The sequence below is a fragment of the Haemaphysalis longicornis genome, unplaced genomic scaffold (genome assembly GCF_048455015.1).
Source record: "Haemaphysalis longicornis isolate Haplotype H1 unplaced genomic scaffold, Haemaphysalis longicornis Haplotype H1 scaffold_1, whole genome shotgun sequence".
Taxonomy (NCBI): domain Eukaryota; kingdom Metazoa; phylum Arthropoda; class Arachnida; order Ixodida; family Ixodidae; genus Haemaphysalis; species Haemaphysalis longicornis.
In genome coordinates, this window is record NW_027526203.1 from 323,132,013 (window position 1) to 323,145,680 (window position 13,668).

The following is a 13,668-nucleotide window of genomic DNA, read 5'->3' on the forward strand; positions in this document are numbered from 1 at the left end:
CTAATGCCCTGTTTCGTTCTTGGAAAAAATTTAATTTTAGAGTTAAAATAGAGAAAAAAACAATGATTAGTGATAAAATTGATAACAATTTACAAGCGCGCACAAAACATGCACTAACAGCCAGTTCATTTTTTTTTTCGCATCGCCGGTATTGAGTACCAAGCTACCTTGTAATCGTAGAGCGAGTTATAGAAAACATGTGAAAAATTATGAAGATCGTGCACTTTAAACACCAAGTTGTACTCGTCAATAATTGTTTTGTATTTACGGCATGCAGAAGCTACGACAGAGACTACGACCGTTCGCTTTTCGAAGGCCTTTGAGAACCTCAAAGTTCGCTGGTGGTTCTCCTTTTACTGAAATGACATTTTCACTAAAGGCCTTTTACAAACGTCATGTAGCAGCTCAAAGGTGTCATTTGAGTCAAATGACATTCAACTCAAATGACTTCGAAACGCTCGTGTAGCACGGGTATAAGTGTGATTGAACTCCATCCGCAAGACGAAGGTGCAATTTTTTTTTTTTATTTTTTTGTGATCAGTGTATGTATCAGTGATTAATTTATCTAAAAGTTTCTATGAGGTTTACAAGAAAAAAGCCGAAATGAAATTTTCTATGTTATGAACAATGAACCATTATGTCAAGTAACGGATACTTAGGTGATTATTTTACGTGCAACCTTGACAGGCAACGCCAAGTTGACTATGTGGCAGCTAGAGCAGGTAGGGCATTGGGTTCCCTTCGTAGGAATGCAAAATACTACTTCTCTTTAGAATCTAAGGGCTTGCAGTAAAAGGCAAACGTAACATCTATCATGAAATTTGCGTGCACGGTATGGGATCCGCCGACAATCTGCGATAAACAGAAATTAGAAAGGTTACAAAATTTAGCTGCGCGTTTTGTTTCCGGCAGATGGGGTCTAAAATGGGACTTGTTGGAAACCCGCCGCAAAAAATGACGGTTGAAACTTTTAACAGCGAAGCTCTTTAGCAAATCGTAATTTTTCGTGTCCGCTGTAAAAAATACCAAGAAAATTCCTAGCGCTCGTGCACGCGTGCCTCGCGACGACCGCCTATCGTCCACTGCGTATGTTTTTAAAACCAAGTAAACCCACTTAGGGAGATTTTCCAAGGTTGCGGCGACCGCCGAGCGTTCCAGGTGCACGTTTGTCAAGCGCAAGCATGCCCACTTAAGGAAATTCGCCAAGATTAGCCAAAAAAAAAAAAAATACTCCAGCGTTCGCCGTAATCATGACAACACTTGCTCGGAACGAGAAAGACGCGTCATAGTATGCGCCCCTTCAAGGTGATTTTCAGTGATTATCACTTCAAAAAAGAAAAGAATGAAGGCAGCTCACACCTAGACCAACAATGATGGAGTAAAGGTCGTTGCGGCAGCGAAGATGAAGAAAACCGGCGGAAATCGTTGACTTAAACCGTTGTGATGGTCGTGAAGGTTGCGTACAGCTTCGCTACCTTCAAGTCTTAGTTAGTGTGAGCTTCATTCATTTTTTTCATGCAATTTATTATTGTCAAACAGGCATAGTTGGGGGAAAATATCTGTTGCCTCCTCATTATACATCAAAGCGAACGGATCACACCTTTAAAGTCAGGGAATACTTTTGCAAAACTGAATCGTTTCGGTCGCCTTTTCCCCTCAGACCATTCGCGACTGGAACAACTTGCCCTGCGACATCGTATCAGTTATGTCAAATGATTCGTTATTTCCGAAGTTGGTGAAACGCGTTATGATTGTTTTGACACTTTTTTCTTTTCGTTCTATGAGCTCAGCGATTTTATTGCGGCTTGTTTGCGTTGTACACCTGCATTGTACAGATGTTTTGTATGTTTGACATGTTGTAAGGAAGGTGTGCGGCTGATTGCAAATTTGTATTATTTTTTATTTTGTGCTTCCCCCCAGTGTAATGCGCGTGGCGCTGTGGATATTAAATAAATAACTAACTAACTAACTAAATAAATAAATAAATAAATAAATAAATAAATAAATAAATAAATAAATAAATAGCGAAACGCAGATACGCATGAACAGCAAGCAACCGCGTTTCGCCCATCTCGTGTCGTCGACGGATTTGACATTAGCATGAAAAGTGAACTTGCGGCGGAATGGAGAGACGCCAGGCGTTAACGTGGAAAACACGGGGTAACGGCGTTTCTCAATTCAAGCCCGACAGTTGCTTAGAGTTATGTTTCACCCTAATCTCACGGTGTTTTACGAGTCCAAACAACGCTGTAGACTTAAACTAAATGAAAATAATAGTCAAAAAACACAAGGTTAGGTAAATGGTCACACATTCGAAACCACTGCCGCAGACTCGCAAATTCTTTTTTTTTTTTTGAGCTGGAGAACAACGGTCTGAGTACGGGAAAGGGGTATGGGGTAGGGAATAAAGTATTTAGTGATGATGCAGTGTGCACTTCAGTTGTCAGGGTGTAAGTGAGCTCCGTAGTATACATGAGGGGTGGTCCCAGTTCACAAATGAGGACGTGAAGGAACGGGGCGATCCACCACGAAGAGAAAATGAGGTTCCGTTCTAACCCCATGTGCCAGGCTGTTTTAGATGAATAAACTACTATTTGATGACTCGTGTTGGAGAAAAAAGACGGCATTCCCTCGCTTCACTCTATTAGCAGCTTCAGCTCTGCATTGTCCTAGGCGTTCATGTACACTATATTCGTCAAAACTCAGCATTACGAATTCGCCTAAATATTATACGACTTGCAAATGTTTCCGTTTCTGTGGTACATTTTGGCTTCATAAAAATGAGGACCACGGAGAAGGAGAAATGTGGAGCGAGAAGGAGAGGAAGTTCAATGCGACGGGTCCACTGCAGGACGAATGCCTCCCGCATTGTCTTCCGAGTGCAGCTCCTATCCTGCGCTGTCCGAATCCATTCTTTGCCACCAAGGTTCCTCATACCACATCTCCACTGAGTTACCGGCCTTCTCCTACTTGTAGTCCCGCCTCTCGATGTATAGCCACTCCCTGCTGGTGGTCCGCTGATTGGCAGCTCTCCGCATCATATGTCCGGTCCAGCTACACTTCGTTTTCTCGCGCCCTAACTCAAGACGATGCATTACTCCTGTCATTCTTTCCATAGCTCGTTGGGCAGACTCAAGTGTTCTTTCGAATAGGTCCCCAAGTTTCTGCTCCATACGTCATCATCGGGAGCACAGATTCATTGTATGCCTTTATTTTTAGGGCCAGAGGTAGCCTGGTGTTCCCTTCTTTAGAGTGTCGGCCGACAGCTCCCGAGCACATAGTAATTCTGCGCCTGACTTCCTCCTCGTAGATTTTATCGGCACTCACAACTAGCCGAAGGCAGTTATATTAATCGACCGTTGCTAGAATTTCATTGTCTAGACTGAATGGGGCACGTTGCATACACCCGAAGGATAAAGTCGCCATTGATTGATTGATTGTGGGGTTTAACGCGCCGACGCAACGCAGGCGATGAAGCGCGCCGTAGTGGAGGGCTCCGGATTAATTTTGACCACCTGGGGATCTTTATCGTGCGCCGAAATCTCGTACGCACGGGCGTTTTTGCCTTTCGCCTCCATCAGAAAAGCGGCCGCCGCGGCCGGGAATCGAACCCGCGACCTCGTGCTCAGCAGCGCAACGCCTTAGCCACTGAGCCACCGCGGCGGGTAAAGTCGCCATTGTGTACAGTGTGCTCATTACTGTCAACGTTAGGTACATTTTAAGCCGCTGCCCGTGATATGCTAGTCAGCGGGCAACAGCATCGAAGGAACCTGTGCGACTCCGACGTGGAGGTGCTCTATAACTCTCACACTTCCTTGGATCCTGGCGAAATCATGACGAGGCAGAACTGGGAACAAAATATCTACTTACTTTTCTTGCGGAAACAGGGCTAGAAGAGGTCCTGTGAACCCTTTGAACATGAATATTTTATATATGTGTGCATCTCCCCTCCACCCCCACCCCCCCTTTTTTTTATTTTCTTTTTTTTTCCCTCTCTCTCTATTTTGCCCAGTCATCTCGCTGCATTCACCCCCATCTGGAGTAGCAAGCCCTACCGTTAGTGGGGCTGACATCTTCAACTTTCATTAAAAGTTTTCTCTTTCTCTATCTGCTTGTCTAGTTAGCAATGCTTTCGACTTACTCATATCAAGACGGTGCAGGCTCCTATACTGCGTGAACATGCGTCTCCTCTAACCGCCGATGTGCATGGCGGAGGAATTAAAAAAAAAAAGGAACGACATGCAGTCTGTTGGAACTGAGGCCCCATTAGCCTCCTGTTTGAAGACCGGCGATGTCCTGAACAACACCTGGAACATGATTTCATCATTGTTCGTTAACAATGCATTCGATTTACTCCTATTTGTCGTTAACCCTCCTACTGAGCTTTCCACGGGCGATTCCTTAAGCAGCCTTCGCAGGCCTTCTGCCGAAGCACTAAACCAGGAACGCCCCCCCCCCCCCCTCCCCCCACCCCAAAAAAAATCTGTAGTGGTTCAAATATTCTCTATTTACGCGTATCCCTGACTTCTCCCAGACAAGCTTTCTAAATATCCCCTCTAGACATGCTGTAAATAATATCGAAAACTCACTGCGAGGCCACAACTGTTGATGTGTAGCTGCCCTTATTGACCCGCCTACACCAAGTACGCCACTACGTTTCGACATAACCGTGCACGTGTACGAGGTGGTGAAAGGAAGAGAAGAAATTGCCGCTTGGAGGTAAAGTATGCATGTATGGCTGTGGTGTAGCAGCTGGTGGCAGCATCACGCACCTTGAAGCAGGCGGCTGAGCGTGAATTTGTTGCGAGCACGGCTCGTGACGCGACTACCAACGAGCACTCGCATAGGCGTTGTATACTGGGCGGGGTTTCGCGGTGCTCAAGACGCTGCAGGGTCCTATGCTGCATGAACATGCGTCTCGTCTAACCGCGAAGTGCATGGCTCAGGAACAAAAACAAAAGGGGGGGGGGGGGGGGGGGGACGACAGGCAGTATGTCGGAACCGAGGTCTCTATCAGTCTCCTGCCCGAAGACCGGCGATGCCCTGAACAACGCCCGGAGCAGGATTTCATCATTGTTCGTTGTATTCCCCTCACAGCAGTGCTCTACCGGCACGGACAGACGTGCTATATAATTGCTACACGCAGGGATGATTTTCCGAATAAGCGAACTTGTTTGTCGCAGAAATGCTACACGCGTATCTCTCACCCAAGGTGCAAGGGCACGTCACCACTTAAGATTTAACCTCAGCAGAAATTCAAATCAGTTTTCTTGATCTCATAGGTTTTTATACTGATGCTGCCTTCAGAGATGAGAGCTCGCATACGAGTGGATGATCTCCTTGAAAATTGAAAGGGCCATGAAGACAAAATACAACTTCTTCGTTCTGTTTGAGACAACTGGCCATTGGTAGCTCACTCAGCTCATTTCCAGTTCCGACAGCGTTTCTTTTACCAAAAAAAAAAAACGTGAGAAATATGAAAAACTTGAACTTCGCACTATAGTGACGTAATACGGGCAGGAGTGAGGTAACACGGGCCAGCACAGTGTGTTGCCTGCACGCACGTCAGCGTTTAAGTGATGCGATCAAACGGAACTGGAGGCCCCACTGCAATCGTCGAGTTGGGTGTCTTGTCTATGGTTTGGGTCAGCGACCGCCAATCGCCCAAACAAAATTATGTGGCATCATGTAGTCCTAGAGAATTCGCTGGAAAGCGACTGGGGAGAAGGCGTTGCTTCATATATGTTTTCTTTAATATCTTGAATAATTTTTTTTTTAAGTTTGCGACAGAATCGGTATTATTGTTATCAGGACAAAGCCGTCTTTTTGGTGAGGTAAACTTTGTTTTGTTTTCATGGCCCTCTTAATGCGTAAATACACAGTGGGCAAGCTTTGACATATAGGATTATTGGTGATATCGAGCTATTTTTAGTCCCTATCGAGGTCGATATATCTGGTAGCGGATTAAAAAATATATAGATACTCTTGACAGGGCATTGTCAGATAGTGCGTAAGCATTCTCTTCGGGGCATAATCTTCGCACATACACCTCTATAGGTATGTTGGCCTTTGAGGCTCTAAGCTCCAGGGTCTTTTATTAAAATGTATTCAATTTAATATCCAATATGACCCATTGATACCTATGGAGCGCATCGCGCCATGCGTTACGAACCGACGGACGGATGGACGGACAGATTTCTGCGGGAGTGGCATTAGAACTCTTACGCATTAAAATTGCGGGCAAAGCATTGCGGTCGAGATTTAGGGGTCTTTTGCTCGAAAGATATGGGTGGTTTTGCATTTCGCTGTAAAAAATCCGCAGCAGGACGGAGAGGTGTCCATGAGGTGAAATACGGGAGCGCTGATTTCGGGCCTCGCGTTAACCTCAACTGTAACCTCAACCTCATGCACAAACTCATCGGCTAAGGTGCAGATTGAAATATCCGCACTCCCTCAATGAACAGGTCGCCGCAGCCGCTGACTGCACCTCGATCGAGGTTCATTTGGGGTTCAGATCGACCTAGTGAGATGAACACCTCACGAAGTTGCCACCTCCGGCCTGATGTGTCCCACAGGTTTTTGACCTTGCCTATGAAGGCTTTGTGCTCGCGTTTTCGGCATTTGTTGCTCACATCAGTCGTTGAATTGCGTAGTATTAGTGGTGCCTCCAGAACTAGCAACCGGATGAGAGTGCAACTTGAATCACCCGAACGGTGGGAGTAGATAGAATTAAAAACAAAAACTGCCGATCAGAAGGGTACGGTCCTATTATTGATACAGATCGAAGGGATAAAAATGTGTATTTTGTTGGAAACGCCTCATTTTGTTGAATAAAAGCCGGCGAAAAACACGAAGAGAAAAATTGGCCAAAACGTATAGCGCACAGTTGCTGTTTTGTTTCTGTCAACCAGAAACAAACGTGCCGCAGTTACACCCGCTGTGCCTAATTACGGCACTTAAACCCGAAAATTTTGGTCCGTCCGTCCGTCCGTCCGTCCGTCCGTCCCTCTGTCCGTCTGTCTGTCTGTCTGTCTGTCTGCCTGTCTTTCTGTCCCGCGATTACGCCACCCGGCCAAAAGATAAAAGAAGTCTGAAACACGCAAGAACCTTTCCAAACCACTAAATCTGGTACCAAACTTCATACTTGTCAACACTCATGAGCGAAAAGAAAATATCAGGCGCATTTGAGGCAGAACATCGCTACATAACTGATACTATGGGCAGTGTTGCTTTAGTTGAAAGCGAATGTGCGCTTGAACTTTGCTATAGGAAATAAAAAGATTACGCGTTGAAAACAATATTTTGACCCCAAAATGCAAAAAGAGCTTGCGTCCGAGCCTAGACCTCATGGAGGCATCCCAAGTGCAACAGTAACGAAAGGTTCCAATGGATAGCGCGTGAGCAGAGGAACATGGGAAAACTGAATTGACTTGATCAAACCTCCACCGTGTTTATCGTGGGTGGAACACGACGGCAACGCAATTGCGTGACAGGTCGGGTGGGGGGGGGGGGGAGGGGAGGCATTTACGTGGCAGGGGCGGCAGAAGACTGTTGACGACATTTTCACCGAAGCCAGCAGATACGTGGCCATTTTTTTCTTAAACCCATTGTTCAATATTGAATAGGAATACTTTGATTTAGAAAAGTTTGTTTAATTATTCACAGTTACAACATAACCAAACGTTCCTGTTGATGTCCGCCGCCTTTCCATACATTCCGACTAGTGCGCGTTTGCAGAATAGTGGCAGTCAGTAGTAGAGTGCGTACGCCCTCGTGTGCACGACCTCTCACGTCCGAGTTCACTGCACTGTTAACCTTGTGTCGCTTTCATACTCCAAAACACGAATGTACTCTTCAAATGGGGACTCACGCGACACGTTGTTGTTGTTGTTTGCGGTTCCATTTTTCTGCTTTTATCCTATGAAGCAATTGAAGCTGTGAAGAAGTGGGCAAAGCGCGACACACGTGCGCGCGTCGAGCCTCGCCTCGTGCCTCCCAGCGGCCGCTGAGTGCCCCACTAAAAGCATGCGCGGCCGTGACGCAGGGCCGCTCTCGATCTGTCATCGCCTCCTGGGCCGTGAAAAAGACGGCTCGCTCTGCCCGCAAAATCGGGCCCCTCTATCTGCACCGAAGGACAGAAGTCGTGAGACCGTTGGGTGTATACCTCGGCGAAACGCCACCGGGGCGGCGGTTTATGAGCGCACACAACCGCAACTCGCGCGGAACGGAGAAAATGAGAGCGCAGTGGCCTATAAGCAGCTAAGTGTGTTTATGTCTAGCCTGACTCCCGTAGCGCTGCGAGGGAACGCCCGATACGAAGCACTCTGCATTAACGACAACGCGTCAATGCGTAACTCGGTAAACGGAGGGAGAATATGGTATGTTGGTCCATGGGGGCTTCTAGGCGCTGGGCGATTTAATGACCATGATTTTCAGGATTATCGACGACACACGCCAGTCAAATCCCCTCCCTCCCTCTCACTTGTCTATAACGCTTCTGATGTCGTCATTGCAGCTGCGCAGACTAGGGTGCCTGGTGGAATCTGAGCGTTGACACGGCACGCGCGCTCTGCGTATACTTGAGAAGCTGTTCACGGCATTACCGGGGAAGTGGAATGTTACTGGTCTTGAAAAAAGTCGTCTTTGATGAGCTTTGGTGTCCGAAAAGATCATTTTTATCCAAGGTAGCGAAATCCCCGATGTATGCGAAGACAAAGGGATAGTTCAACAGGGGGTGCTGCATGAACCATGCTCGTATGCAGACGCGCACAGCCCGCTAGTCGCTTCGTGTCCGTCAAGAGAACGTCGCCTTTCGGTAGTCCAAGTCCAAGCAAGCAGCGCGTGGGGCTGTGGGTGGAAAATTACTGCGTCCACAGCGGCCTCTTTCCGGAGGCACGTTGCGAGGAACCGAACGGCCGGAACAGGCTTGGGGTTAATTTAGGCCACCCGGGTTTCTTCAACAGGTAACACATGACAGCTTCCAGTTCTATTCGTGGGCGGTTCCATTTTTCTTCACCGAAGGCTGCGATGGGAATAGAACCTGCCATCTGAAGGCGTAGCCACAGAACGGCCCATGTTCATTCACAGCGGAAACTCGGAGTGTACTGGCACTGTCTTCGTATTCAAAAATCTAACGGCCACAGTGTCCGTAGACGGAAGGTATACCCAATCGCTGTAACGTAACGCATACTCCATGTAAACTCAACGGAAAATTGCGTGGCGATTTCGTTGCGCTCGTGAAATATCTAAGCCGTCATTTACTTAAACTTGATTACTTCTTGTGTTCTTAAACGGGAAATTCGCCAAGTATATACACTAATGGCGTTTTCCAGGTTTTCCCTTTCCGTCTCTCCCGACTAGCTCACCTCTTTCTTTCGGCCGGCAAGGCCAGGATCAAACACACATCCTTGGGCTCAGTCACCACAACGCCTTAGCCACTGAGCCAGCGCAGCGGTATAAAAGACGTTACATGAGCCCGTTTCAATTACTGCATCATTCTTCGACTTCGACGATGTTTGCTTTACCGCTAACTCGGACACCCTCGCCCAAAATGACACCTCCTTTCCCAAGCTAGCTTAGCGTCACGAAGTCCACCCTATAAACGAAAACCAAAACAACTGTGGCCCAGACAACGCGTCCACGCGGACTTGAGTCACGAGCTACTCAGTTTTACCTGCTTCAGTCTAAAGCTGCATCGCTACAAAGCTCTCGTCGTGCTGCCCACGGCAGTATACACCCAGGAAGCTGAACAGCGGCAGTACAACTTTTACACCTTCCATGCCCCCGGAGGAAACCTCGCTCTTTTATGTACGGAAAAGCGCCACGAACTTTAAGTCGCCCATACCCGTGTACCTGGCCCATGAGCCAATTTCATTCGCAATATAGTACCACCTTATTATCCCTTTGATGTGCAGTGTTGCTCAGAAGCAACAACTCAGTAATTTTTCTCTCTCGCTTTGTGGCTTCTACGACATTTAACACCATCTATCGACAAAGGATCCCGGACCTTCAAAAATTAAAGAAGAGAGGGCAGCACGTACTTTTGTGTGCTAAAAAAATGTTGTTTACGCGTTTCAGCGTTTCAACTCGCTGATCGTAGGGTTTAACGCGCCGACGCAACGCAGGCGATGAGGCGCGCCGTAGTGGAGGGCTCCGGATTAATTTTGACCACCTGGGGATCTTCAACGTGCGCCGAAATCTCGTACACACGGGCGTTCTTGCTTTTCGCCTCCATCAGAAAAGCGGCCGCCGCAGCCGGGAATCGAGCCCGCGACCTCGTGCTCAGCAGCGCAAGCGTTTCAACTCGCATCGAGCCCGGGTGGCTCGATGGGTTAGTGACAGGTAACCGAAATTGTGCAATGTAGTTATTACAAATGATAGCAATACAAACGTTACGTTATTGTCTTCACTTGAACCATAAATAATGGTGATCAAGGTATCTATATTGTTCAAGTGATATACGGGCAGCCAGTGCCCAGTGTTTCCCAGTGTCCTAGTGTGTCCTAGTGTCCGTCCTAATGAACCAAATTTTGTTCTGACTTCATATTTGTGATGTCGGAAGTATACTTGGCTGAGAGGCAAAAATACTAGGTATATATTACAAAACGACGGCCCGCTGCTAAGCCTGTTGCAACAAATTCGGCCGTTAGACATATGGTTACTTCTTGGCCACAAGGTACAGCTTCGCGGGTGCGCACTAAAAAATGTTTTGCGATACCTCGGTCTGCCTGTTATTGCATCCATAGTGTTGTCAAACCTGCGTATTAATCAGAGAATATGTCACTGCGGCTTCCACTCAAAGTTCCCACTTCGCTAGCAGCTCAGGCAGCCCACTGGATGACTGGTCTTAGCAATGGACCCTTTCCCGTGTTTCGCGCGGGTTTTCAAGCTAAAGGCGCCCTGACACGTGCCCAGTGACACAGATTATAGATAATAGAGGAAGAACTATCCGCGTGCCTTCGACAGGTGCTATCAAGCGCATTGCAATGAAACTCCAATAATGGGACTGTGAGAAAAATAAATGGAGCGGCCATACTGCACTTTGCTTGCGTAAACCACACAAATATACAAGTGACTTCGAAAGTGGCAAATTACATTCCAACCACTCAGCGCTTCTAATAAAACAAATGTCTTCTGTGCCACACATGCGACAGTGCACACACCAGTAAGTGGTTAAGTACCGTTGTACTTTTACTTTTATCGTGACCCATTGTTTCTGTGCAGAATGCATGTTCTTAAAACGAACGCGAAAAAAAAAACCATTTCCGCAGTTGATTGATTGATTGATTGTGGGGTTTAACGCGCCGACGCAACGCAGGCGATGAGGCGCGCCGTAGTGGAGGGCTCCGGATTAATTTTGACCACCTGGGGATCTTTATCGTGCGACGAAATCTCGTACACACGGGCGTTTTTGCTTTTCGCCTCCATCAGAAAAGCGGCTGCCGCGGCCGGGAATCGAACCCGCGACCTCGTGCTCAGCAGCGCAACGCCTTAGCCACTGAGCCACCGCGGCGGGTTCGCAGTTGATTTAAACTACCTGAACTGAAGTCGTGTCACCGAAAATTAAAATGGAATTGAAATGTGTGCGTTCTGCGATTCATTGAAAAAAAAAACTATAATGTTAGGTCTAATGGCACTTCGGCGCAAGTCTTAAAAAATATCGGTAAAGCGGCATTAGTTCCATGTATACTCAACGCGTGTGGTGTGTGCTTGCATTAAAAAGACCCTGCAACTCTTTTTTCAACTTTTTTCGAAATCTTAAATGCTTGCATAACGTAGTCAACCAACACATCCAGTACTAAGATTAGGGGGTCGCAAGGTACCTCAGCCAAAAATTGCTGCTCTATGCTCATCAGATAACTTAGAAACTTGCTCAAAAGGTTTTTTTCTCGCTTTCCGGGTTTTGCGTTCTCCGACCGCTGGAATTACGTCATTAAAGCTGTGTAGCCGCTATTGGCCGGATTTCCTTCAGTTGGAGCAATGAAATCATTCGACAGCCACCTTAAAAAAAAGGAAGCAAAAGCAAAACAGAAACGGAAGTTGCATCTGCTGCGACGAGCAAATGACGCAGTGCCGCTCCTCCGTGCTGGCGATAACTATAGCTTTCGCAGTGCTTCCAGACGCGAAGGAGAGAGTGAAAGCGTTTATCGGAAGTGTTGCAGAGTCCCTTTATAGTGATATTGTTAGCGCAATGGCAGTGAGTAATATTGCTAAGATGCAATGAATGTTTGCATTACGATAATCCAGCGCATGCACGCTGCGTATAAAGCACGAGCATCAACATATATCTCACGGATGTGGTGCTGACGGTAGCCACATTTCTCCAAACCCTGCGTTCAAGAGAGCTCCCCAGCATAGGGGCAAGTGCAGTCTTGAACTGCCCTGGCCCCTCTGCAATCTCTGCAAAGTTCACGCGTTTCCTGAATCGCCCGCGTTTCCGACGTTCTGTATACGAGCATCGCTCAAGGGCACGTTCGAACATTTTAATATATCGCAGCACGCAGAAACAGCGCATGTTTTGTGGGCTATAACGCAACATTTGTTTAATGCCAGTGCCGTTAATTATTCGCCAGCTGGCCCGGTGTAACGCGAGCTTGCCGCAAGTGATCCTAGTTTGTCGCGTAACTCTACTAAAGGCAAGAGGGACAGTTCGTCAGCTATCCCAGTGCCTTGCGGCTCGAATATTCGGTTAGATCGCAGCAGACGCATTAGTTCCTTTTCATTACACCTTTTTTTCTTTTTTCTTTTTTGCCGTCGAGTACAACTTCGCCTGTAAGCGCTCTAAACTAGCGATCTTGTACAACGCTGACTGACTGGAAAACTAAAATAAAAAAGAAATGTTTACCCAACTTAGACTTTAGAATAGAATACTCAAAAACAAGGCAATAAAAACTTGTTATTTAAATTAAACAATTGAACAGCCTTACTAGACTGTACCAAATCTCGTTTTTCAAATATAGAAATCCTACGGGCATTGTTCGCTGAAGGGACTTTCAGCTTTTTTGTTGTGTATAACACGGTGCCGGAAGCAAGAGGCAGAAAAACGGGGTGTATATCTCCCCCAAGCACAGGAAAATAAAATCACCTCGACATGAATACCCAAGGAACTGCCTGCTCAGTACAGCGGCGCCGGCCCGTGGTGCGGGCCCCTCACTCACCCTGGCGGAGGCTGCTCCCACGAGCAGCACGAGCGGCAGCAGGGGCTCGGCGTTGCACAGCAGCAGCGTCATCTTTGGCAGTGGCACGCCGGAGAAGAGCAAGGCGGTCGGGTCACAGCAGCCTGTGCGTGCCAGCAGACAGCATCTCCCGAGGAGGCGGCTGCAACTGGGCCGGGCAGTGTCGCGGCGCTCCTGGGCGCCCCGCGCGGTGCTCCATGCTCCTCCTCAGCCGCTGGCCTCCGCCGCTCTGGCGGAGCACTCGTGGCCGCGACCGAGGCTACGCCGCGCTCCTCCCCCACTTTGCGCCGGGCGCTCCTCTCTCGCCGCGGACGCTGATAGCCGAGCGAAAACGTCGAGCGAAAACGGCGGACAACGGGAATGTATACCGCCGAGAAACAGTACGGACAGAAATCCGGGATCTCGCTAATGTGTAGGCGACTGCCGTGACTGTTCGAAACGATGCGAAGTCGTGGAAAGCCGCCACACCAAACCACGGCCAGCGATGAAGAAA

The 13,668-nt window shown here is 47.7% G+C and overlaps 1 protein-coding gene across 1 annotated transcript in view; it reads right to left on the reverse strand.

The window, feature by feature from the left end:
* LOC144151539 (uncharacterized) overlaps positions 1–13,417 on the reverse strand; it is an 83,130-nt gene extending 69,713 nt beyond the window's left edge. Inside the window, exon 1 of the mRNA XM_077682640.1 lies at positions 13,158–13,417. Within this exon, the coding sequence (XP_077538766.1) occupies positions 13,158–13,229 (72 nt within the window). The 5' untranslated portion in view covers positions 13,230–13,417. The remainder of the gene's footprint in view (positions 1–13,157) is intronic.
* Positions 13,418–13,668: the final 251 nt, after the last annotated feature.